This window comes from Nycticebus coucang, chromosome 18 (genome assembly GCF_027406575.1).
Source record: "Nycticebus coucang isolate mNycCou1 chromosome 18, mNycCou1.pri, whole genome shotgun sequence".
Taxonomy (NCBI): domain Eukaryota; kingdom Metazoa; phylum Chordata; class Mammalia; order Primates; family Lorisidae; genus Nycticebus; species Nycticebus coucang.
The window spans coordinates 11,492,564-11,514,781 of NC_069797.1; the positions used below are offsets into that span (position 1 = coordinate 11,492,564).

A 22,218-nucleotide genomic window follows, 5' to 3' on the forward strand; every position below is an offset into this window, starting at 1 on the left:
AGACACAAATATCACCACCCACAGACTGTGCAGGCAGGCTGTCCTCGCAAAGCTCAGACCCTGGCCCAGGCTGACACAAGCCAGTGCCTTGGAGGAAGGTGCTCTCGTGGTCTGCTGTCCTGCCCACACCAAGGGGGTTGAGGCCTTTAGTCAGGAGATGCTGAAGGTGCTTGGAAAGAGCCTTCCTGAGCCAGTCACGGTGCAGCGCCTGGAGATAGTAAGTTGTGAGAACCAAAGAACTAATGCTCCTAGCACGCAGGGGCTGGATTGGTAGTCATCCATAATCCGTGACCCTTGCTGACGTCCAGGTGCTTGGCCCCGAGAGCATTGCTCAAACACACATTTGTCTGTCAAGGAGACTCACAATCAGAGTTGGAAACTATGAGGCTTTTGTTGTAGACTTTCTGGGTTCACCTTCCCCATTATCTTTGGTTATTAAATGGAGACAGCAGTATGGGTTTCTCTGATTGAAGCAAATTCCACAGTACATGGGGAAACTGGTTTCCATGGCTGCCTCTGGGTGGGAAGGTAGATGTTCTCTATTCTAGACTCTCCTGAAGCCCTGGGCCCCAGAACTCCCAGCGTACCAGAGCCTGCCGCAGTCCCACTGGCCTTCCCCATTCTCTGGATTCTTTCTCGGGCCCCATACAGAAGAGTGGCTCCACACTCTGCAGTGCCTGGGCCTCCTGCCACACCAGGTGTCGCTCCTCCCATGCTCCCATCACCTCCCTCCAGAGCTAACACAAAACGTGTCCTTCATGGGTGTGAAGCATCCTCACTTCACTGAACTTCATCACTCAGAGGAAAACAGTCCTGCAAAGCATCTTCCATCACTTCTGTAAATGTGACTTTTCTTCATGACAGATGACATGCCAGGAAAACCCGTGGAGGTCAAATGTCACCTGACAACAGCCAGCAGGAGGGAAGTTCCCACTGATGGAGTTCAAAAGCACACTTACTCTCAAATGAATTCTAGACCAGAACCCATCCTCCTTCACTAGTGTAGCAATACTGCCATTCCTCCAAGGGTCATTGTGCCAATAAAGCCACCCACGGAAGAGCAGACCACTCAGAAAGTGCATGTCATATGCCCTAAACAAAATTGAGCTGGGTGTGGTAGGCACCTGCAGTTCCAGCTGCTGGGGAGGCTGAGGTGGGAGGATCCCTTGAGCCCAGGAGTTTGAGGCTGCTGTGAGCTGTGACAGTGCCACTGTACTCCAGCCAGGGCAATAGAGCAAGAGACCCTGTCTCAAAACTAAAGTCAAACAGCATGTTGGCTTCCTCAACTATGGTCTATACTTGAAAATGGTGTGACAGTGTCCACAGGGGCAGAGGTGGGAAAAGCCAAATACAGGAAAGCCCGGAGATGTGAGATTTGCTGCTGAAGCTTCTTCAGCCCATTTTACAAAACTGTGAGGTCCCAATGCCCCAGGCAGGCCCCTCTTAGGAGAGTTACACCTGTCCCAAACCTTACTCCCAAACCTGGTGACTGGCTGGAAGATGACAACCTGCTACTGACCAGAGCTGCACCAGCCAAAGCAGCCACCAGCTCTGCAAGCTGCTCATTCATGAGATTGGGAGTTCCCATTTTTAGGACATGTTTTTTTTTTTTTTTTTTGTAGAGACAGAGTCTCATTTTACTGCCCTCAGTAGAGTGCCGTGGCATCACACAGCTGACAGCAACCTCCAGCTCTTGGGCTTCTGTGATTCTCTTGCCTCAGCCTCCCGAGTAGAGGACACGTTTTTAAATAAATGGCTGTCATTAACTGGCTTTGAAAACTCTGGGTGAATACCTTTCTCCCAAGCTGTCTCCTCACAAGTAAAATGTGGTGTGGGGAAGCGCTGCTGGGTGTGCCGAGTGTGAGGGTGTGGGAGCCACATGTGTACAGGCAGCTTTTAGATGGTGGTGGTGGTGGTGGGGCTCTCAGATCTTCTGCACACACAGAATGAGAAGCCCCAACATAGGGAAGGCTGAATAACTGCTATTTCATCCCAGGTGAGACTGCAGGCAGAAGCCGAGGTCTAAGGTGTTTGGGAGGGAAGGAACATCACTCTCTATGAAAGCGTTGACATTTTCCTCTCTAGGGGCAGGACATGTTAGCCTAATTCCCGGGGCACCAGCACAGGGGAGCTCAGTCCAATAAACACTAAGGTGGAAGTTCTAAACTCGAACACAGCCCAAACTTAGACCACTGACAAGGGTCACTTCAGTTGCCTTTTGGGACAGTCCCCCCAGAACATCAGTGGCATGACCTGTGTCAACAATGTTAGGGCTGTGGAAAAAGGAGCGGAGCCATGTCCTGGAGACCGGGTGGCAGCTTGTGCCCCGTACTGCCTCATCCTGATATCCAAACTCCTCTCCTGTCCCCCTGACTCCACGCCAGAAACTTTCAGGGTGTTTGACAAACTGTCAGGATAGGGAATATTATATCTTCAAGAAACTACTGTATCCCCCAAAAAGTAGCAAAAGAAGAAGCAAACTGATAAACATTTCAACACCCACAGAGGTTTGCTCAGCTTTCATTTTATTTTAGTTATAAAACAGTTGCCAAAACACAACATTTTAAAAAACACACAAAAACACAAGTTTTTACTCCTTCAGTTGCAGAAAATAAATACAATCACATATTCCATAGGCTTGCTATAAAAGCAATTCTAAAAATGTCATTTACTGGATTCAACAGTATAACTTTTCGGTTTTCAACTATAGGTATCACACAGTAGACCATTTTATTTTATTACCTTTTTTTTAGCATTTGACTCAAGCAACTTTGGAAAAAATCTTGTTTGTGAGCTTAAAAATCTTACTCCAAGTTATTTTTTAAATAAACTTAAAAAACCTCAGATCTTATTTTAAGAGGAGAATAAAGTATTTCTTTAAAAAAAATTGCCCCCCAAACCCACAAACACCCAAACTGACATAGAAAGTTGGTCTATCTTCATAGGAATCAACAAGAAGACAGGGTACAGGGGCAGGGAGGACAGAGCACACCAGCTTGGCAGGACACGCCCAGCCAGCACATGCCCTCACAGTATCACTCACATGTTTCCAGTTTGGCCCTCGGGAATTTTAAAAACAGAGAGCTCTTAGTCATCTAAACCTATGTTTCTGAAAAGGTAAGACATGGACTCCCCATTGTGAATCCGACGGATTGCTTCTGATAGGATCATGCTGATATCCACAGTTTTAATCTTGGGACACTGGAGTTTCTGGATTTCATGTGGAATTGTGTTGGTCACCACCACCTGTGAATCAAGAGGAAAAAACCAAGAGCATCAAAATACCAACAGCTCTGTGCTTTGGTCTGAAAACGTGACACACTCCGAAATCTCTGAGATTCTTCTAGATAGGAAGACTGTCTACCCTTTAACACATTTCCGGTTAATATGAACCTACCTGCGTTTCTTAGGTTAAGATTTATTTTTTATTTTTTAAATTTTTTAGAAACAAAGTCTAGCAGGAAACAGTGCCTCACACCTGTAATCCTAGGACTCCGGGAGGCCTGGGCAGGTGGATAGCTTGAGCTCAGGAGTTCTAGACTGAGAGTTCTGGACTCCCTCTTGTTCAGCCTTGTTCATCTCTCTTCAGCCTGAACAAGAGGGAGACCCCGCTCTCTACTAAAAATAGAAAAACTAGCCAGATGGTGTGGCAGGTGGCTATAGTCCCAGCTACTTGGGAGACTGAAGCAGGAGGATTGCTTAAGTCTAGGAGTTTGAGATTGCTGTGAGGTAGGCTGATACCAAGCCACTCTACTTTGGGTAACAGTAAGACTCTGCCTTAGAAAAAAAAAAAAGAGAGAGACAAGGTCTAGTTCTGTCACCAGACTGTAGTGGCACAATCATAGCTCACTGTAGTCTTGAACTCCTGGACTTAAGTAATCCTCCTACCTCAGCCTCCTGAGGAGCTGGGACTACAGGTGTGCACCACCACATCCAGCTAATTGTCTTCTTCTTCTTTTTTTTTTCTTTTTTGTAGAGACAGAGTCTCACTTTATCACCCTCGGTAGAGTGCCGTAGTGTCACAGCTCACAGCAACTTCTAACTCCTGGGGTTAGGTGATTCTCTTGCCTTAGCCTCCCGAGTAGCTGGAACTACAGGTGCCCACTACAATGCCGGCTATTTTTTTATTGCAGTTTGGCCGGGGCCAGGTTTGAACCTACCACCCTCGGTATACAGGGCTGGTGCCCTACCCACTGAGCCACAGGCGCCACCCTTTTCTTATTTTATTTTATTTATTTTTTGAGACAGAGCCTCAAGCTGTTGCCCTGGGTAGAGTACCATGGAGTCACAGCTCACAGCAACCTCCAACTCCTGGGCTTAAGCGATTCTTTTGCCTCTGCCTCCCAAGTAGCTGGGACTACAGGAGCCCACCACAACACCCAGCTATTTTTTTTTTGCAGCCGTCATTGTTGTTTGGCTGGCCTGGGCTGGATTTGAACCACCAGCTCAGGTGTATGTGGCTGGTGCCTTAGCCATTTGAGCCACAGGCGCCAAGCCTAAGATGTAGTCTCGCTATGTTACCCAGGGTAGTCTTGAACTTCTCGCCTCAAGTGATCCTCCCTGTCTCAGCCTCCCAAAGTGCTGGGATAACAGGTGTGGGCCACTGCATGTGGCTAAGATTTGATAACCTCATACCTACCAGGACAGCTACAGCCAAAAAAAGAGATAATAACAAGTGTTGGTGAGAATGTAGAGAAATTAGAACCATCACTGTTGGTGATGTAAAATGTTCAGCTGCTTTGGAAAAATAGCCTGGCAGTTCCTCAAAAGTTAAAACATAAAGTCAGTATGTGACCCATCCATTTCAATCCTGGGTATATATCCAAGGGAATTAAAACCATATTGCCCATACAAAAACTTCCATATAAGTATCCAAAGCTAATTATTCATAATAGTAAAAAAGTAGCAATAAACCAAATTTCCATCCATGTATGGAGAAAGAGACAAAATACGGTCTATCCACACAAAAGAGTATTACTTGCTCATAAAAAGGAATGAAATACTGAGCAAAACTACAACACAGAGAAACCATGAAAATATGCTGAGTGAAAGAAGCCAGAAACCAAAGACCACATGCTGCATCTCCTTCATACAAAATGCCCAGGAGAGGTGAGTCTAAAGAGACAGAAGCAGCTCAGCGGCCGCCAGGGGCTTGGGTGACGCAGAGATGATGTGGAGTAATTGCTAATGCATACAGGGTTTCTTTCCAGGAAAATAAAATGTCCTAAAATTGACTGAGATAGGCTTCCTTAGCAAGATGGTGGCTGAGTAACAGCTTCCTTACAACTGGGCACGGTGTGTCTGGGGAGAGAAGACTCCAAGCATCTCTGGCTGGTGGTATCTGCCCATAAACATCCCTTTGAGGACCCAGGGAGTCAGTGAGAGACTTCTGGACCCCAAGAGTAGGACAAAAGCAGTGGAGAACTGGCAAGTGGTTGCTCTGTCTAATCCTGCTGGCAGCTGTTAAGTATAGCAGCAGTGTGATTGCAAACTGGAAAGGCCTTACCTGTGAGCTACTTTGTTTTTTTTGGACTTGGCACTCAGTTGAACTGCCTTGAGAGAGCTTCGGCAGGAGTGTGGAGGGCTTTAGGCGTTGTCTAGGGCCCTAGGCGTTGTCTAGAGCTGCTGAGCCGGACGGGAACTAATAGTGTTCAGCTATGGGCCCTGCAGAACCATTATGGGGAAAGTGCCCAGGCAAGCTCTGCCCTCAGGGTTGCAGAGCAAAGACTGGGCAGGAGCGAGTAATCTAGTGACTGAGCAGCCTAAAGGCAGGGACTGAGACACCTTGCAGCCTTAGCCCTCAGGAGCATAGGGTGAGACTGGTTTTAGCACACTGGGTAAGTGGATAGCCACTTCAGGAGTGATCCCAGCAACAAGCGCTTTCCTGGGAAAGCCAAGTTTAGAAGTTTAAAGTGCCTTTTAAGAGGGCTGAGGAGAGATTTAGGGTCTCCAGCCTGCTGGGTTTGAGAAATCAGCAGAGGCCTCCAGTTGTATCAGCATTGTGATTAACATCTCCTACCCCAGAAGATCACGTGCTGCCCAGATAAAATTCAGCAAGATATATATACTGCTTTGTTTTTGGTTTTGTTTTATGAGAGTTTTTTTGTTTTGTTGTTTTGTTTTTTAATTTTAACATGTTCTCTATAGACTTTTCTTTCTTCATTTTTCTAGTTGAAATATAATTCCCATTGTTCCCTTTTTCAACAATTAGAACTTCATTTTTGCTCCCCCAATTTTATCCCATTTTCTGTTTGCTTGTTTTGCTTTGATTTATAGCATTTTTGTCTTTCCTCTCTACTTGGTGGAGGTGGGGTACTGTGTCCAATCAGATTAGCAAAGAGCTGCTGACCTCAAGGGAACCACCCAACCTGGCACCCCCAGAGGTTGGGGGTGAAGGTTGGGTCAAAGTGCCCTACTGTACACCTAGATTGCTCTGTCTTCCTCTTTCTGTGCTTCTCTTCTTTTTGTCAATATTCCCTTTTACCCACACCCTCTTCCTTTCTCTCTCTCTTTTTTTTTTTTTTCCTTTCTTTTTTCCCTTCTTGCTCTTCAACCTTCTCATCCTTCTGGTCCTGTACCAAAAGGACGCATTGAAACCCTAGTCCAGAGGCATAGCAACTTAAAAGAGAAAGAGGAAGTGAAAGGAAAATTAGGGAAAGGAAACAGATAAAAGAAATCACTCATGAGGAAAAATCAGCAGAAAACTCCTGGCAACATGAAAAACCAGTCCAGAGCAACCACTCCCGCAAGGGACCGTGAGGTAGCTACTGCAGAGGATTCTACCTATAAAGAAATGTTAGAAATGACAGAAAGGGAATTTAGAATACACATGATGAAAACAATGAAGGAAATGATGGAAACAATGAAGGAAACTGCTGACAAAGTGGAAAATAACCAAAAGGAAATCCAAAAACAGAATCAAATAAGATGTGAATGATATGAAGAATATAGAAAGAATATAGCAGAGCTGAAGGACCTGAAGCAGTCAATTAGGGAACTTAAAGATGTAATAGAAAGTATCAATAACAGATTAGACCATGCAGAAGAAAGAATCTCAGAGGTAGAGGACAAAGTTCTTGAGATAACTCAGATAATTAAAGAGGCAGAAAAGAAGAGAGAGAAAGCAGAATGTTCACTGACAGAATTATGGGACTTTATGAAGCATTCTAACATATGAGTGATAGGTATCCCAGAAGGGGAAGAAGAATGCCCCAGAGGAATGGAAGCCATACTAGAGAATATTATAAAAGAAAATTTCCGAAATATCACCAAAGATTCTGACACACTACTTTCAGAGGGATATCGGACCCCAGGTCGCCTCAACTCTAACCGAGCTTCTCCAAGACACATTGTGATGAACCTGTCCAAAGTCAAGACAAAAGAAAAGATTCTGCAAGCTGCCACGAGTAAGCGCCAGTTGACCTACAGGGGCAAATCCATCAGAGTGACCGCAGACTTCTCTAATGAAACTTTCCAAGCAAGAAGACAATGGTCATCTACCTTTAATCTACTTAAGCAGAACAATTTCCAGCCCAGAATTCTGTACCCTTCTAAGCTAAGCTTAAAAATTGATGGACAAATCAAATCATTTACGGATATACAAACATTGAGGAAATTCGCCACAAGACCAGCTCTACAGCAAATACTTCAACCTGTTCTACACACTGACCATCACAATGGATCGGCAGCAAAGTAAGAACTCAGAAATTAAAGGACATAACCTAACCTCCACATTGATGCAAAAGATAAAACTAAGCAATGGACTCTCACAAAATAAGATGAATAGAATACTACCACACTTATCAATTATCTAATAAATGTTAATGGCTTGAATTCCCCACTGAAGAGGCATAGATTGGCTGACTGTATTAAAAAATCACAAGCCATCCATTTGTTGTCTGCAGGAAACACACCTAGTTTCAAAAGACAAATTAAAGCTCCGAGTCAAGGGTTGGAAGACAATTTTTCAGGCAAATGGAATTCAGAAGAAAAGAGGGGTTGCAATCTTATTTTCAAATACATGTGGATTTAAAGCAACTAGAGTCAAAAAAGACAAAGACAAGAAGACGTTTCAATTCTAAACATTTATGCACCCAATTTAAATGCTCCCAGATTTTTGAAACAGACCTTACTCAGTCTGAGCAATATGATATCCTATAATACCATAATAACAGGGGACTTTAACACTCCTCTTACAGAGCTGGACAGATTCTCTAAACAGAAATTAAACAAAGATATAAGGGACTTAAATGAGACCCTAGAACAACTGTGCTTGATAGACGCATACAGAACATCCCATCCCAAAGGCAAAGAATATACATTCTTCTCATTGCCACCATGGAACACTCTCCAAAACTGATTACATCCTAGGACACAAAACAAACCTCAACAGAATCAAAAGAACTGAAATTTTACCTTGTATCTTCTCAGACCACAAGGCACTAAAAGTGGGACTCAACTCCAACAAAAGCATTCAACCTCACATAAAAGCATGGAAACTAAACAACCTTCTGTTGAATGACAGTTGGGTGCAGGAAGAAATAAAACAGGAAATCATTAACTTCCTTGAGCATAACAACAATGAAGACACAAGGTACCAAAACCTGTGGGATACTGCAAAAACAGTTTGGGGAGGAAAATTTATCGCTTTAGATGCATACACTTGAAAAACAGAAAGAGAGCGCATCAACAAACTCACAAGCCATCTTACGGAATTGGAAAAAGAAGAACAATCTAAGCCTAAACCCAGCAGAAGAAAAGAAATATCCAAAATTAAATCAGAGATCAACGAAAATGAAAACAAAAGAATCATTCAGAAAATTAATGAAACAAGGAGTTGGTTTTTTGAAAAAATAAATAAAACAGATAAACCATTGGCCAGACTAACAAGGATTAGAAAAGTAAAATCTCAAGTAACCTCAATCAGAAATGATAAAGGGGAAATAACAATTGATGGCACAGAGATATAAGAGATCACCTCTGAATACCACCAGAAACTCTCTGAATACTATCAGAAACTCTATGCCCAGAAATTTGACAATGTTAAGGAAATGGATCAATACTTGAAATCACACCCTCTTCCTAGACTTACCCAGGAAGAAATAGAGCTCCTGAACAGACCAATTTCAAGCACTGAGATTAAAGAAACAATAAAAAAGCTTCCAACGAAAAAATGCCCTGGTCCAGATGGCTTCACTCCAGAATTCTATCAAACCTTCAAGGAAGAGCTTATTCCTGTACTGCAGAAATTATTCCAAAAAAAATCGAGGAAGAAGGAATCTTCCCCAACACATTCTATGAAGCAAACATCACCCTGATACCAAAACCAGGAAAAGACCCAACCAAAAATGAGAATTTCAGACCAATCTCACTCATGAATATAGATGCAAAAATTCTCAACAAAATCCTAGCCAATAGATTACAGCTTATCATCAAAAAAGTCATTCATCATGATCAAGTAGGCTTCATCCCAGGGATGCAAGGCTGGTTTAACATACCCAAGTCCATAAACGTTATCCACCATATTAACAGAGGCAAAAATAAAGATCACATGATCCTTTCAATAGATGCAGAAAAAGCATTTGATAAAATCCAGCATCCTTTTCTAATTAGAACACTGAGGAGTATAGGCATAGGTGGCACATTTCTGAAACTGACTGAAGCTATCTATGACCAACCCACAGCCAATATTTTACTGAATGGAGTTAAACTGAAAGCTTTTCCTCTTAGAACTGGAACCAGACAAGGTTGTCATCTGTCACCATTACTATCCAACATAGTGCCGGAAGTTCTAGCCAATACAATTAGGCAAGACAAGGAAATAAATGGAATCCGAATGGGAGCAGAGGAGGTCAAACTCTCCCTCTTTGCTGACGAATGATCTTATACTTAAAGAACCCCAAAGACTCAACCATAAGACTCCTGAAAGTCATCAAAAAAATACAGTAATGTTTCAGGATATAAAATCAACGTCCACAAGTCAGTTGCCTTTGTATACACCAACAACAGTCAAGATGAGAAGCTAATTAAGGACACAACTCCCTTCACCATAGTTTCAAAGAAAATGAAATACTTAGGAATATACCTAACAAAGGAGGTGAAGGACCTCTATAAAGAAAACTATGAAATCCTAAGAAAGGAAATAGCAGAGGATATTAACAAATGGAAGAACATACCATGTTCATGGCTGGGAAGAATCAACATTGTTACAATGTCTATACTTCCCAAAGCAATCTACCTATTCAATGCCATTCCTATTCAAATACCAACATCGTACTTTTGAAATTTGGAAAAAATGATTCTGCGTTTTGTATGGAACCAGAAAAAACCCTATATAGCTAAGGCAGTTCTTAGTAATAAAAATAAAGCTGGGGGCATCACCACACCAGATTTTAAGCTGTACTACAAAGCCATAGTGGTCAAGACAGCATGGAACTGGCACAAACATAGAGACATAGACATTTGGACTCGAATAGAAAACCAGGAAATGAAACCAACAACTTATGACCACCTAATCTTCGATAAACCAAACAAGAACATACCTTGGGGGAAAGATTCCCTATTCAATAAATGGTGCTGGAAGAACTGGATAGCCACCTGTAAAAGACTGAAACTGGACCCACACCTTTCTCCACTCACAAAAATTGATTCAAGATGGATAAAGGACTTAAATTTAAGGCACGAAACAACAAAAATCCTCAAAGAAAGCATAGGAAAAACACTGGAAGATACTGGCCTGGGGAAAGACTTCATGAAGAAGACTGCCATGGCAATTGCAACAACAACAAAAATAAACAAATGGGACTTAATTAAACTGAAAAGCTTCTGTACAGCTAAGGAGACAACAATCAAAGCAAAGAGACAACCTACACAATGGGAAAGGATATTTGCATATTTTGAATCAAAAGCTTGATAACTAGGATCTATAGAGAACTCAATCCACATGAAAAAAACCAACAATTCCATGTATCAATGGGCAAGAGACATGAATAGAACCTTCTCTAAAGAAGACAGACAAATGGCTAACAAACGTATGAAAAAATGTTCATCATCCCTATATATTAGAGAAATGCAAATCAAAACTACCCTGAGATACCATCTAACTCCAACGAGAATGGACCACATCACAAAATCTCAAAACTGCAGATGCTGGTGTGGATGTGGAGAGAAGGGAACACTTTTACACTGCTGGTGGGACTGCAAACTAGTACAACCTTTCTGGAAGGAAGTATGGAGAAACCTCAAAGCACTCAAGCTAGACCTCCCATTTGATCCTGCAATCCCATTACTGGGCATCTACCCAGAAGGAAAGAAATCCTTTTATCATAAGGACACTTGCACTAGACTGTTTACTGCAGCTCAATTTACAATCGCCAAAATGTGGAAACAGCCTAAATGCCCACCAACCCAGGAATGGATTAACAAGCTGTGGTGTATGTACACCATGGAATACTATTCAGCCATTTAAAAAAATGGAGACTTTACAGCCTTTGTATTAACCTGGATGGAAGTGGAATATATTATTCTTAGTAAAACATCACAAGAATGGAGAAGCATGAATCCTATGTACTCAATTTTGATATGAAAACAATTAATGACAATTAACGTCACAGTGGGGGTGGGGAAAGAAAGAGCAGAGAGAGGGAAGGAGGGAGGGGGGTGGGGCCTTGGTGTGTGCCACACCTTTTGGGGACAAGACACGATTGTAAGAGGGACTTTACCTAACAAATGCAATCCGTGTAACCTGGTTTCTTGTACTCTCAATGAATCCCCAACAATAAAATTAAAAAAAAATTATCAACAAATTGACTGAGATAATGATTATACAACCCTGAACATTCTAAAAACCATCAGATTATATACTTTATGTGGGTGAATTGCATGGTATGTGAATTGTATCTCGATCTGTTATCTAAAAAAAGTGGCAGTTAGAGTTTTTTTTTTTTTTTTTGAGACAGTGTCTCACTGTGTTGCCTAAGCTAGAGTACAGTGACTATTCACAGGTGTGATCCCAGTACTGATCAGCATGGGAGTTTTGACCTGCTCTGTTTCAAAACTGGGCCAGCTCACCACCCCTTAGGCCACCTGGTGGCCCCTCTACTCCTGGGAGGTCACCATATTGATGCTGAACTTAGTGCAGACACCCAATTGGCATAGGGCACTATAGCCCAGAACTCCTTGGCTCAAGCCATCCCCGTCTCAGACACCCAAGTAGCTGGCACTACAGGTGCACGCCACCATGTCTGGCAGCATTAGAGACTTATATTCAACGAAACCCAAATGTAACCCACCCTTTGAATCCATTTTAACTACAAAAGAGCTCACTCCCATACCTGCCGTCTATAACTAAGGATCAGGACGTGCCAAAGTGCCAGGCACCTGTGAGTACACAGCGTGCCCTGCCCATTACCTCATCAATAGCTGACTCCTCAATCAGCCGGGGGGCGTCAGAAGACAGCAGGCCGTGAGTTGCCATCACAAAGATCTTATATGCACCTCTCTCCTTCAGGGTCTCTGCTGCAGCAAGAAAGCTGTCAACGTCATCAATGATGTCATCCTGCCAAATCACAAATGAACCAAGAGGCAATGAGCACTTTTGTAAGGGGAGGTGAGAGAAGAGGGCAGGGAAGGGCCTGCCTGAATTATTATGACAAATCTGCTCTTTTGTCCCATAGACTGAAGATGGTACGGTCACGACACAGTCCCAGCCCAGTGCCCCACTCTGAGCTGCCTCCTGCACCCCATCTCCACTGCAGGGCTATCTCCCACCACTCTATAGGCTCTGGGGCGGGTGTGTGTGTGTGTGTGTGCATGAGAGACGGAGATCATCTCCATCTTTGCACGCTGACTAGCCAGAATCATGCAGGTAGCACCAGACATGATGATGGAGTAATTTTTTTAAAAATATGTGTACATAGAAAAACTGTTACAAGATGCATTTGTCTGTAGGTAATGGAACTGCAGGTGGCTCTTGCCCCTTCTTTTTTTACTTTATTTCCAAATTTTCTCCACAAAGCATATGGGAAATATGCTTTTTCCATGTTATTAAAATGGGGGAAAAGACAATGACCGTTGTTTTCAATAACAAAACAGTTCTCAAGTAGCTGTGACAACTACTTGAGTGGCACAATTAGCCACTGGCTAATTTCTGTGTTTTGTGTAGAGAAGGGTTCTCACCATTCTTCAGGCTGACCTTGAACTCTCGGCCTCAAGTAACCTTTCTGCTTCAGCCTTCCAAAGTGCTAGGATTACAGGTGTGAGCTACCATACCTAGGTAAATTTCTGTTCTTTATAAATTTATGAAAAATGTATTCTGTTAACAGCAGCACAGAATGGACTGAGACATCAGGATTTGGGGCTGGGTGAAGAGGAAGCACAGAAGCTCTGTGGTGAAGGGGCCCTGCTGTGTCTGGACAGTGGTGGTTCTAGATGCCACCTGTATGACCCCCACACACACACCATGGAGAACGGGGCTGTCTGTGGGCTGGTGCTGGACATTTCCAGGTTGCATTACTGTACCACTGGTAAGCCAGACAGACAAGCTGGGTAAAGAGCATGCAGGACGCCCCTAATGTGTGTCCCTATTTCATGTGAATCTATAATTACTTCAAAATAAAAAGCAACTGCAGTAAGGCCAGCCATAGTGGTTCATGCCTATAATCCTAGCACCCTGGGAAGCCAAGGCAGGAGGGTCACTTGAGCTCAGGAGTTTGAGACTAGTCTGAGAAAGAGCGAGACCCCATCTCTACTAAAAATAGAAAAACTAGACAGGCATTGAGACAGGCGCCTATATCCCAGCTACTTGGGAGGTTGAAGCAAGAGAATGGCTTGAGCCCAAGAGTTTGAGACTGCTGTGAAGCTATGACACCACAGCACTCAACCCAGGGTAACAAAGTGAGACTCTGAGAAAAAAAAAGAAAAAAGAAAAATGCAGTTAAGGCCAGGTGGAGTGGGTCACGTCTATAATCCCAGCACTTGGGATGCCGAGGCAGGTGGACTACCTGAGCTCAAAGGTTCGAGCTCTAAAACTAGCCAGGTATTGTGGCGGGCACCTGTAGTCCTAGTTACTTGGGAGGCTGAGGCAAGAGAATGGCTTGAGCCCAGGACTTTGAGGTTGCTGTGAGCTGTGATGCCACCACGGCAATCTACCGAGGGTGATGAAGTGAAACTGTCTCAAAAAAAAAAAAAAAAAGGAAAGAAAGAAAAAGCAGTTGCAGTAGAAAGGGAAACAAAGTGCTGCTGACCCAGAGGCTTTGCTGGCTGAGGAGTGTGAGGAAGACATTAATGGACAGCTGTGCAGTATCAGTCTGTAGGGCGATGTGGGAGATTGTCCAACTTGAAAAAGATGTCAACACAATTCTAAGCACCAGGGGTAACAGGCAGTACAGAGTCTGAGAAACACTGCTAGGCCATCACTTTGGAAACAGTGTGGCAGTGCCTGGCAAAGGTGTAGCTAGAAACATGTGTAGCTTCAGACCCAACAATGCCAGTCTAGGCACTGCAAAATTTCCATGTAAACAGCAGAAAATAGGGGCAAGAACATTCAAAGCAGTATTGCTCTAATAGAAAAAAACTGGGCTTGGCGCCCATATCACAGTGTTTACAGCACCAGCCACATTCACCAGGGCTGGCGGTTTGAAACTGGCCCGGGACAGCTAAACAACAAAGACAATTTAAACAAACAAACACAAAAAATAGCCAGGCATTGTAGCAGGTGCCTGTAGTCCCAGCTACTTGGAAGGCTGAGGCAAGAGAATGGCTTAAGCCTAAGAGTTTAAGGTTGCTGTGAGCTGTGACGCCACGGCACTCTACCAAGGGTGACATAGTGAGACTCTGTCTCAAAAATAAAAAAAAAACGGAAATAGAAAAACCTCGGTTCAATGTCTACAGAACAGATAAATCAGTTGTGTTACAGCTATACCCTGTGAGGAATAATGTACAACCACAGGTAAATTCCAACGGTAAACAAAAAGTCATGAAGGACACAGGACATCATTTATACAAACATCAAAACCAGGTAAAACCAGATAGGACTTGAGCGAATGTGCACTCGCGGCAGACTGTGAAGAGAAAGAAGGGCACAAAAGGACAGGCTTCAGGTTAGTGACAGCCCCTGAAGGCGAGCGTGAGGAGGGAGCCCCAGGTAGGTCCCCAGGAGGCCTCCAGTGCACCTGGTGATGCCGCATCTGCGAGCAGACTAGCAGGGGCCCAGTGTCCATTCTATTCTCTAAACCATGGAGGCTTTAAGTATATTCCTTTTCTGCACTGATTTAATGGTGAGTGAAAACACATATGTCTTAATCAACTTCGTTTCCTACTCCTATTACAAAACCATTTCTGACTGGGCGCAGTGGATCACATCTCTAATCTGGGCACTTTGGGAGGCCAAGAGGAAAGGATCACTGGGACCCAGGAGCTTGAGACCAGTCTGAACAAGCGTAAGACATCACCTCTACAAAGAAATTTAAAAATTATCTAACTGTGGTGGTCATGCCTATAGTCTGAGCTACTCAGGAGGCTGAGGCAGGAGGACCCCTTGAGCCCAGGATTAAAGGTTAGGGTGAGCTATGATGATGCCGCTGCACTCTAGCCAAAGTAATAAGAGTGAGACCCTGTCTCAAAACAAACAAAAATTCCCACATTATAGCAAACAGCTATACAATATTCAGTTAATTATGTAATTAGGAATTTTTAAAATGAACTAATGATAGTGTTTTTCAATTTGTGGGCTGAAGTAAATGTCTAGCATGAGGCCGGCCTGACAAGACCACTATCCCTAGCCTTTTGTATGCCCACAACTAATAAGTAAATCAACAGAATAGTAGTAAATACTAAAATTAATAATACAAAAGGTTCCATACCACAATGATGGCAATCCTTCCTCCAACATCGCCAACAACCGTGATTGGGGGCTTTTCTTTAGGAATCAGCACTGGTCAGAATAAAACAAACACACCAAAGTTGTTTTAGTATTAAAAAGTAAAACAAAGCCTTTAGGAAGTTAAGGTCTCATGACCTCATAATAAAAACACCAAACAAAATAGAAACAGAAGGGAGTTTCCTCAATCTGATGAAGGACAACTATGAAAACCCACAGCAAACACCACCTTATGAAGCAAGACTGAAAGCTTTCCCCAAAATCAGGAATAAGGCCAGGGAGCCTGATCACACCACTGCTCTGCACCACTGCACTGGATGTGCCAACTAGGCAAGAAAAAGAAAGAAAAGGCATCCAGATCAGAAAGGAAGAACTAAAACGTTATTAGCACATAACATGATCCTACATATTAAAAACACCAAAGAATCCAAAAAAACTGACCTAAGCTAAGACACCAATTCAGCCAAGCAACAGGGCACAAGACCAGCAGACACACATCAATTGGGCTTCTACCACCAGAAATGAATAACCTGATGGAAAAAAAAAAATGATAAAATGTAATTCTATATACAAAAGGATCTAAAGAAAAAGATACCTAGGAATAAATTTAACTGAGAGGAGAAACTATAAAATATTGTTGAAAAAAATTAAAAACAGATTTTTTTTTATCTGTTTCTTAGAGCTGGAGTCTTATTCTGTCACCCAGGCTTGAATGCAGTGGTACAATCATAGCTCATTACAGCCTCAACCTCCTGGACTCAAGAGATCCTCCTGCCTCAGCCTCCTAAATAGCTGAGACTATAGATGTGCACCTCCATGTCTGGTTAATTCCTTTTTGTCCCAAGAGATGGGGGTCTCACTACATTGTCCACGCTGCTCTTGACCTCCTGACCTCAAGCAATCCTGCCACCTAAGCCTCCAAAGTAACTGTGCCTGGCCACAATCCCTAAATAATATGCCTGAAGATAAGCAACACATAAAAATCAGACTTCATCAAAATGAAACTTTTGTGTCAAAAGACACTATCAAAAAGTGAAAAGATAACCTATAGAATAAGAAAACATTTGCATATCACTTATCTGTTTAAGAGTCTAGTATCCTAAATATATAAAGAAAGCTTACAACACAAAGACAGAAAAGTCAATTTAAAAAAGGGGAAAGGGCTCAGCACCCACAGCTCAGTGCTTAGGGCACCGACCACATATACCAGGGCTGGCAGGTTGGAATGCAGCCTGGGCCTACTAAACAACAATGACAACAACAACAAAAAAATAGCCAAGAGTTGTGGCGGGCACCTGTAGTCCCAGCTACATAGGAGGCTGAGGCTAGAGAATCACTTGAGCCCAAGAGTTTGAGGTTGCTGTGAGGTGTTAATGCCACGGTACTCTACTGATGGTAACAAAGTGAGACTCTGTCTCAAAAAATAAATAAATAAATAAAAATGGAGAAAGGAGCAGGCAGGGGAAAAAAAAGATTTTTAAAATGGATAAAGAATTTGAATAGCTATCTCTCCAAAGAAGATATACTTACAGTCAAGAAGGCCAGCCCAGTGGCTCACACCTGTAATCCTAGCATTTGAGAAGCTGAGGAGGGAGGTTCACCTGAGGCCAGGAGTTCAAGACCAGTCTGAGCAAAAGCCAGAACTTATCTCTACTAAAAATAGAAAAATTAGCCAGACATGGTCGCACATGCCTGTACTTGGGAGGCTAAGGCAGAAGGATTGCTTGAGCCTATGAGTCTAAGGTGGTGGTCATTATGCCACTGCCCTCTAGCCCAGGAAGCATATGAAAAGATACTCAACATCATTAGTCATTAGGGAAATGCACATTAAAACCACAATGAGGTGGCGGAGCATGATGGCAGACAGGACGGACGTGTAGCCCACCTCTCCCAAGTCATCAGGTGAGAGGAAGGGGGGTCTGGACCTTTTCCCCACGTGGATTATTGGTGTGGACAGACAGCTGGAGACGCGCAGCAAACTGGTGGATTGCTGTATATGAGGTGTAATTTAAAACCACGGACTCTGTTGTAGAGATTTTCCCTGCTTGGCTGTGCTGCCCAGCAGGTCCCTCCCTCACAGAGGATAGCACTTTGCAATTCCTGGCAAAACCCAACTGACAAAAATTTATTCCTGAGCAGAGTTTGGCACCCGAAAGGGGAGCCATTCAGAATCACAAGGAACTAAGCAACCCAATGGAAATTGAAAGGAAGAGATCCTGCCTGGGAAACAGACATTTTGAATTGTCCAAATGGCGGGCACCTTCCCCCAGAACAACAGGAGTGATTAAATGGACCAGACCATTCCTGGTGTGGAATATTGGTACGGGCTGGCAGTTCTGGCTGTGCGGCGAACTGGCGGGTGGCTGAACTCAAAATTCCAGACTCAAAAGTGACACTCTGAGCCACAAAACTGAGGATAAGGTTTCTGTGTGCTGCAGCTGCAGCAGCAGCAACCCGGTGGCAGCCAGCACCCTCCCCCACAGCCAATTGCAGTTGCCAGTTTGCAGGAGAACGCGGGAGCAGAGTGGACAGATTTGTGAAGTGTGGATCCCTGCACTGAGTTAGGAGGACGGATAGGAGGGCTGTCTGGAATAGAGCAGCTGAGGTTGCACAACAATGAGGTAAAAAAACTTGTACAGAAACTCCAAAATGGCGATCGGCCAGGTAGCGTGGTTACCGTGGTAACAGTTTAAACTGTGCATCAGGTATAAGCCTGGGAACCACTCATAGCGCCATGTGGTATCCAGAAAGTATATTCCAATATAAATATAGTCCTACAAAAGGTGATCCCTATGTCATATGTATAGATGTATATTTCTACATATATACAAGAATAATATTTTTGTGGTTGGTACCTTTTTTTTCTCATCATTTTCTTGGAGGAACAACTGTTAATTTTTATTTTTTTAATATATTTTTATTTTTTCTATTTTTAACTTTTTCTTTCTTCTTTTTTAACGTTATCATGAACAAAACTTTTTTTCTTTCTTCATTCTTTCTCTTCTTCCCTTCCTATGGTTTCTAAGAGTGCTAACATCAGATTTCTAAAGGGTTTTTTGTATGTTTGTTTGTTTTGTTTGTATGATTTTTACCCTTTTTTCCCCTCAACTATTTTATGATTATAATTATTTTTATTGTAGTTTTTTGCCATTGTTGTATGTCCATGTGTTTCTGATTGTTTGTGTATCTGTGGGCTTGTGTGTCTGGTAGCCTTTTTATCTGTTTATTTGCTCATCTGGTCTCAATGGGTGTGGTTTTTCGACCTGCAACTCTGAGCTCCCAGCACTCCCCTCCACTCTCACTCTGAGGTCTGGAGGCCTGTCCCCTAGGAGTCCAGATTCTTGGGTCATTGCTCGAGGGGTGTGGACAGGGCCTGGACTGCAGCTGGTCAGTACTGATTCTGCGGCACGGGAGTGAGGAGACGACAGTCGGCTGAGAGGGAACCACACGGGAGTGGCAGTGCCCTGAGGCGCAGAGCAGCAGCCGTTTTTGGCAACAATACGGCCCACCCCCGGGTATTCCAAAGCCACAACCCCTGTCTCCCTGGGCAACCAGAGGAGGCCGGGCATCTTCTCAGATGGCAACCAACGCAGAAGAGATCTGGGACTGAAAACAGGCCTCGTGAGTAAAGAGTTTGCCAGTGGCAGTACCGGCCTGGGTGGAGCGCGGGGACTAGGAAACGCACACACAGAGCCAGGAAATTCCCAAGGCAGGGCTGACCCAGAGGACTGCTTTACTGAGTCTAAGACGTACCCTGCCCTGACAAAGGTACCAACCACAAAAATATTATTCTGGACCCCAAGGGACAGGCCTCCAGACCTCAGAGTGAGAGTGGAGGGGAGTGCTAGGAGCTCAGATCAAGGGATCCCCAGCCTATAGACAAAGGAAGGCAGGAGGCTAGAACTGACAGGTAACCAAATACAAACCTGCAGGAGCAAAGACAGGGCCTGAGGTGCAGGTTCTGGGAACTCAAAACAGCTTCTCTTTTGCAGAGGAATTTAGCAGGGACAGAAACAAATTTCCACAAAGTTGTTCTGTTCTGTCAGGGGCAGAACATCAATCAGGGGTGCGGCTGGAACTGAGTGAACACCCCCCAGCCTCCATCAAGTGGCTGAGGTTATCAGGCCTCACCACCCCCTGCTGCATAGAGGCAAAGAGCAGTGGCCTGGCTGAGCAGACATAGATTTCCTTGTGATTCAGGCAGGTACAAACCCCTGGAGTATCTGCTCATGGGAAACAACTAAGTCACAGACCTGTGGGGCTATCAGTGACTGGGTGTGACAGAGGTGCAAGGTGGGGAAGGAGGCATGAACTTTCCCAGATTACTCTATTTGCTGGGTGGATCCTCCTGACTTCATGGAGCACCGGAACAAGTCATATTTGAGTTGTCACCAGACCCCTGCAATCTAGTCCACAGAGACCTTTGAAACTCTCCCACCTGAGACAGGTGCTGACTGAGACAACTGATTTGGATTTTTTGAACTGAGCCAATTGCCTGAGGACTACTCAAGTGGTGCCCTGGGTGTGTGGTTGTAAGAAGGTTTGATTTTCCTTTTCCAGTTGTTACCTGTGGGGGGCTGGGTGACTTAATTGCTGGTATTTCTCCACAGCTGAGACTTCAACCCAGAGTAACTGTTTCACTAGGGTCGAATAGAGACCAGCTGTAAATAAGACAGAGCCACTCAGCCCCACCACACCAAACAGGTCCCCAGTTTCTCAGGCTGTAGCACTGTACAGGTCCTCAACAAAGCTCCAGGGGAAAAGTCAAACGGTGTAAAATAATCATGGGGCAGAATCAGCAGAAAAACTCTGGTGACATGAATAACAAGAATAGATCAATCCCCCCAAGGAAAGATATGGCAGATGTAACTGAAGATCCCATTCATAAACAGCTAGCCGAGATGTCAGAAATCGAATTCAGAGTTTGGATTGCAAACAAAATTAATAGAATGGACAAAAATTTGGAAGTAGAAATTCGAAGAGCAATTCAAAAGTCAGAATTAGAATATCGAGGAGAAATTCAAAAGTTGTCTCAAGAATTTAGTGAATTTAGGGACAAAACCACCAAAGATTTGGATGCACTGAAGCAAAAATTTGCAGCCCTCAAAGATCTGAAAAATACAGTAGAATCCCTCAGTAACAGAGTGGAGCAAGCAGAAGAAAGGATTTCTGACATTGAAGACAAAGCTTTTGAATGCTCCCAAAATCTCAAAGAGAAAGAGAAATAGAGAGCAAAAGCAGATCATTCTCTCAGAGAGCTTTGGGATAATTCGAGGAAGGCTAATACCGGCCTCACTGGAATCCCTGAAAGTGATGAAGTGGCCTCACAAGGCACAGAGAACCTTCTCCATGAAATTATGAAAGAGAATTTTCCAGACATGCCAAGAGATTCTGAAATTCGGATAGCAGAGAGTTTCAGAACCCCAGCACGACTCAATCAAAATAAGACATCCCCCAGGCATATTATAATTAACTTCACTAGTGTAAATATGAAAGAGAAAATTCTGAAACTAGCCAGACGTAAGAAATTCATTACCTACACAGGGAAGAATATTAGAATGACTGCAGACCTCTCTGCTGAAACTTTTCAAGCCAATTAGAAGTGGATGACCATCAATGTCCCAAAACAAAATAACTTTCAACCCCAGATCCTGTATCCAGCTAAACTGAGTTTCATTTATAATAGAGAAATTAAATACTTTAATGACATTCATATGTTGCAGAAATTTGACATAAGCAAACCAGCTCTTCAGGATATTCTCAGACCTATCCTCCATAATGACCAGCCCAATCCTCTGCCACAAAAATAAACCCACTCAGAAACTTTTGATCAAACTCCAACTTCCACAGTGGCGAAAGGATTAAAAATGCCCACTGGACTTTTGAAAAACTCGATACCCAAAAGTTCACCAGACTTATCAATATTCTCCATTAATGTGAATGGCTTAAACTGTCCTCTAAAGAGGCACAGGTTATCTGACTGGATACAAAAACTTAGGCCAGATATTTGCTGCATACAAGAGTCACATTTCACCTTAAAAGATAAATATAGACTCAGGGTGAAAGGATGGTCACCCATATTTCAGGCAAATGGTAGCTAGAAAAAAGCAGGTGTTGCAATTCTATATGCAGACACAATAGGCTTTAAACCAACAAAAGTAAGGAAGGACAAAAATGGTCACTTCATATTTGTTAAGGGTAATACTCAATACGATGAGATTTCAATTATCAATATTTATGCACCCAACCAGAATGCACCTCAATTCATAAGAGAAACTCTAATGGACATGAGCAACTTGATTTCCTCCAGCTCCATAATAGTCGGAGATGTCAACACTCCT

At 43.4% G+C, this 22,218-nt stretch overlaps 1 protein-coding gene across 2 annotated transcripts in view; it reads right to left on the reverse strand.

Moving 5' to 3' along the window:
- Positions 1 to 2,566: 2,566 nt before the first annotated feature.
- Positions 2,567 to 22,218, reverse strand: part of PRPSAP2 (phosphoribosyl pyrophosphate synthetase associated protein 2) — a 79,165-nt gene continuing 59,513 nt past the window's right edge. For both annotated transcript variants that reach the window (XM_053568626.1, XM_053568627.1), the window contains 3 exons: positions 15,861 to 15,931; positions 12,410 to 12,556; positions 2,567 to 3,246 (listed from right to left, as the gene is read on the reverse strand). In XM_053568626.1, the coding sequence (XP_053424601.1) occupies positions 3,088 to 3,246; positions 12,410 to 12,556; positions 15,861 to 15,931 (377 nt within the window). In that variant the 3' untranslated portion in view covers positions 2,567 to 3,087. The remainder of the gene's footprint in view (positions 3,247 to 12,409; positions 12,557 to 15,860; positions 15,932 to 22,218) is intronic.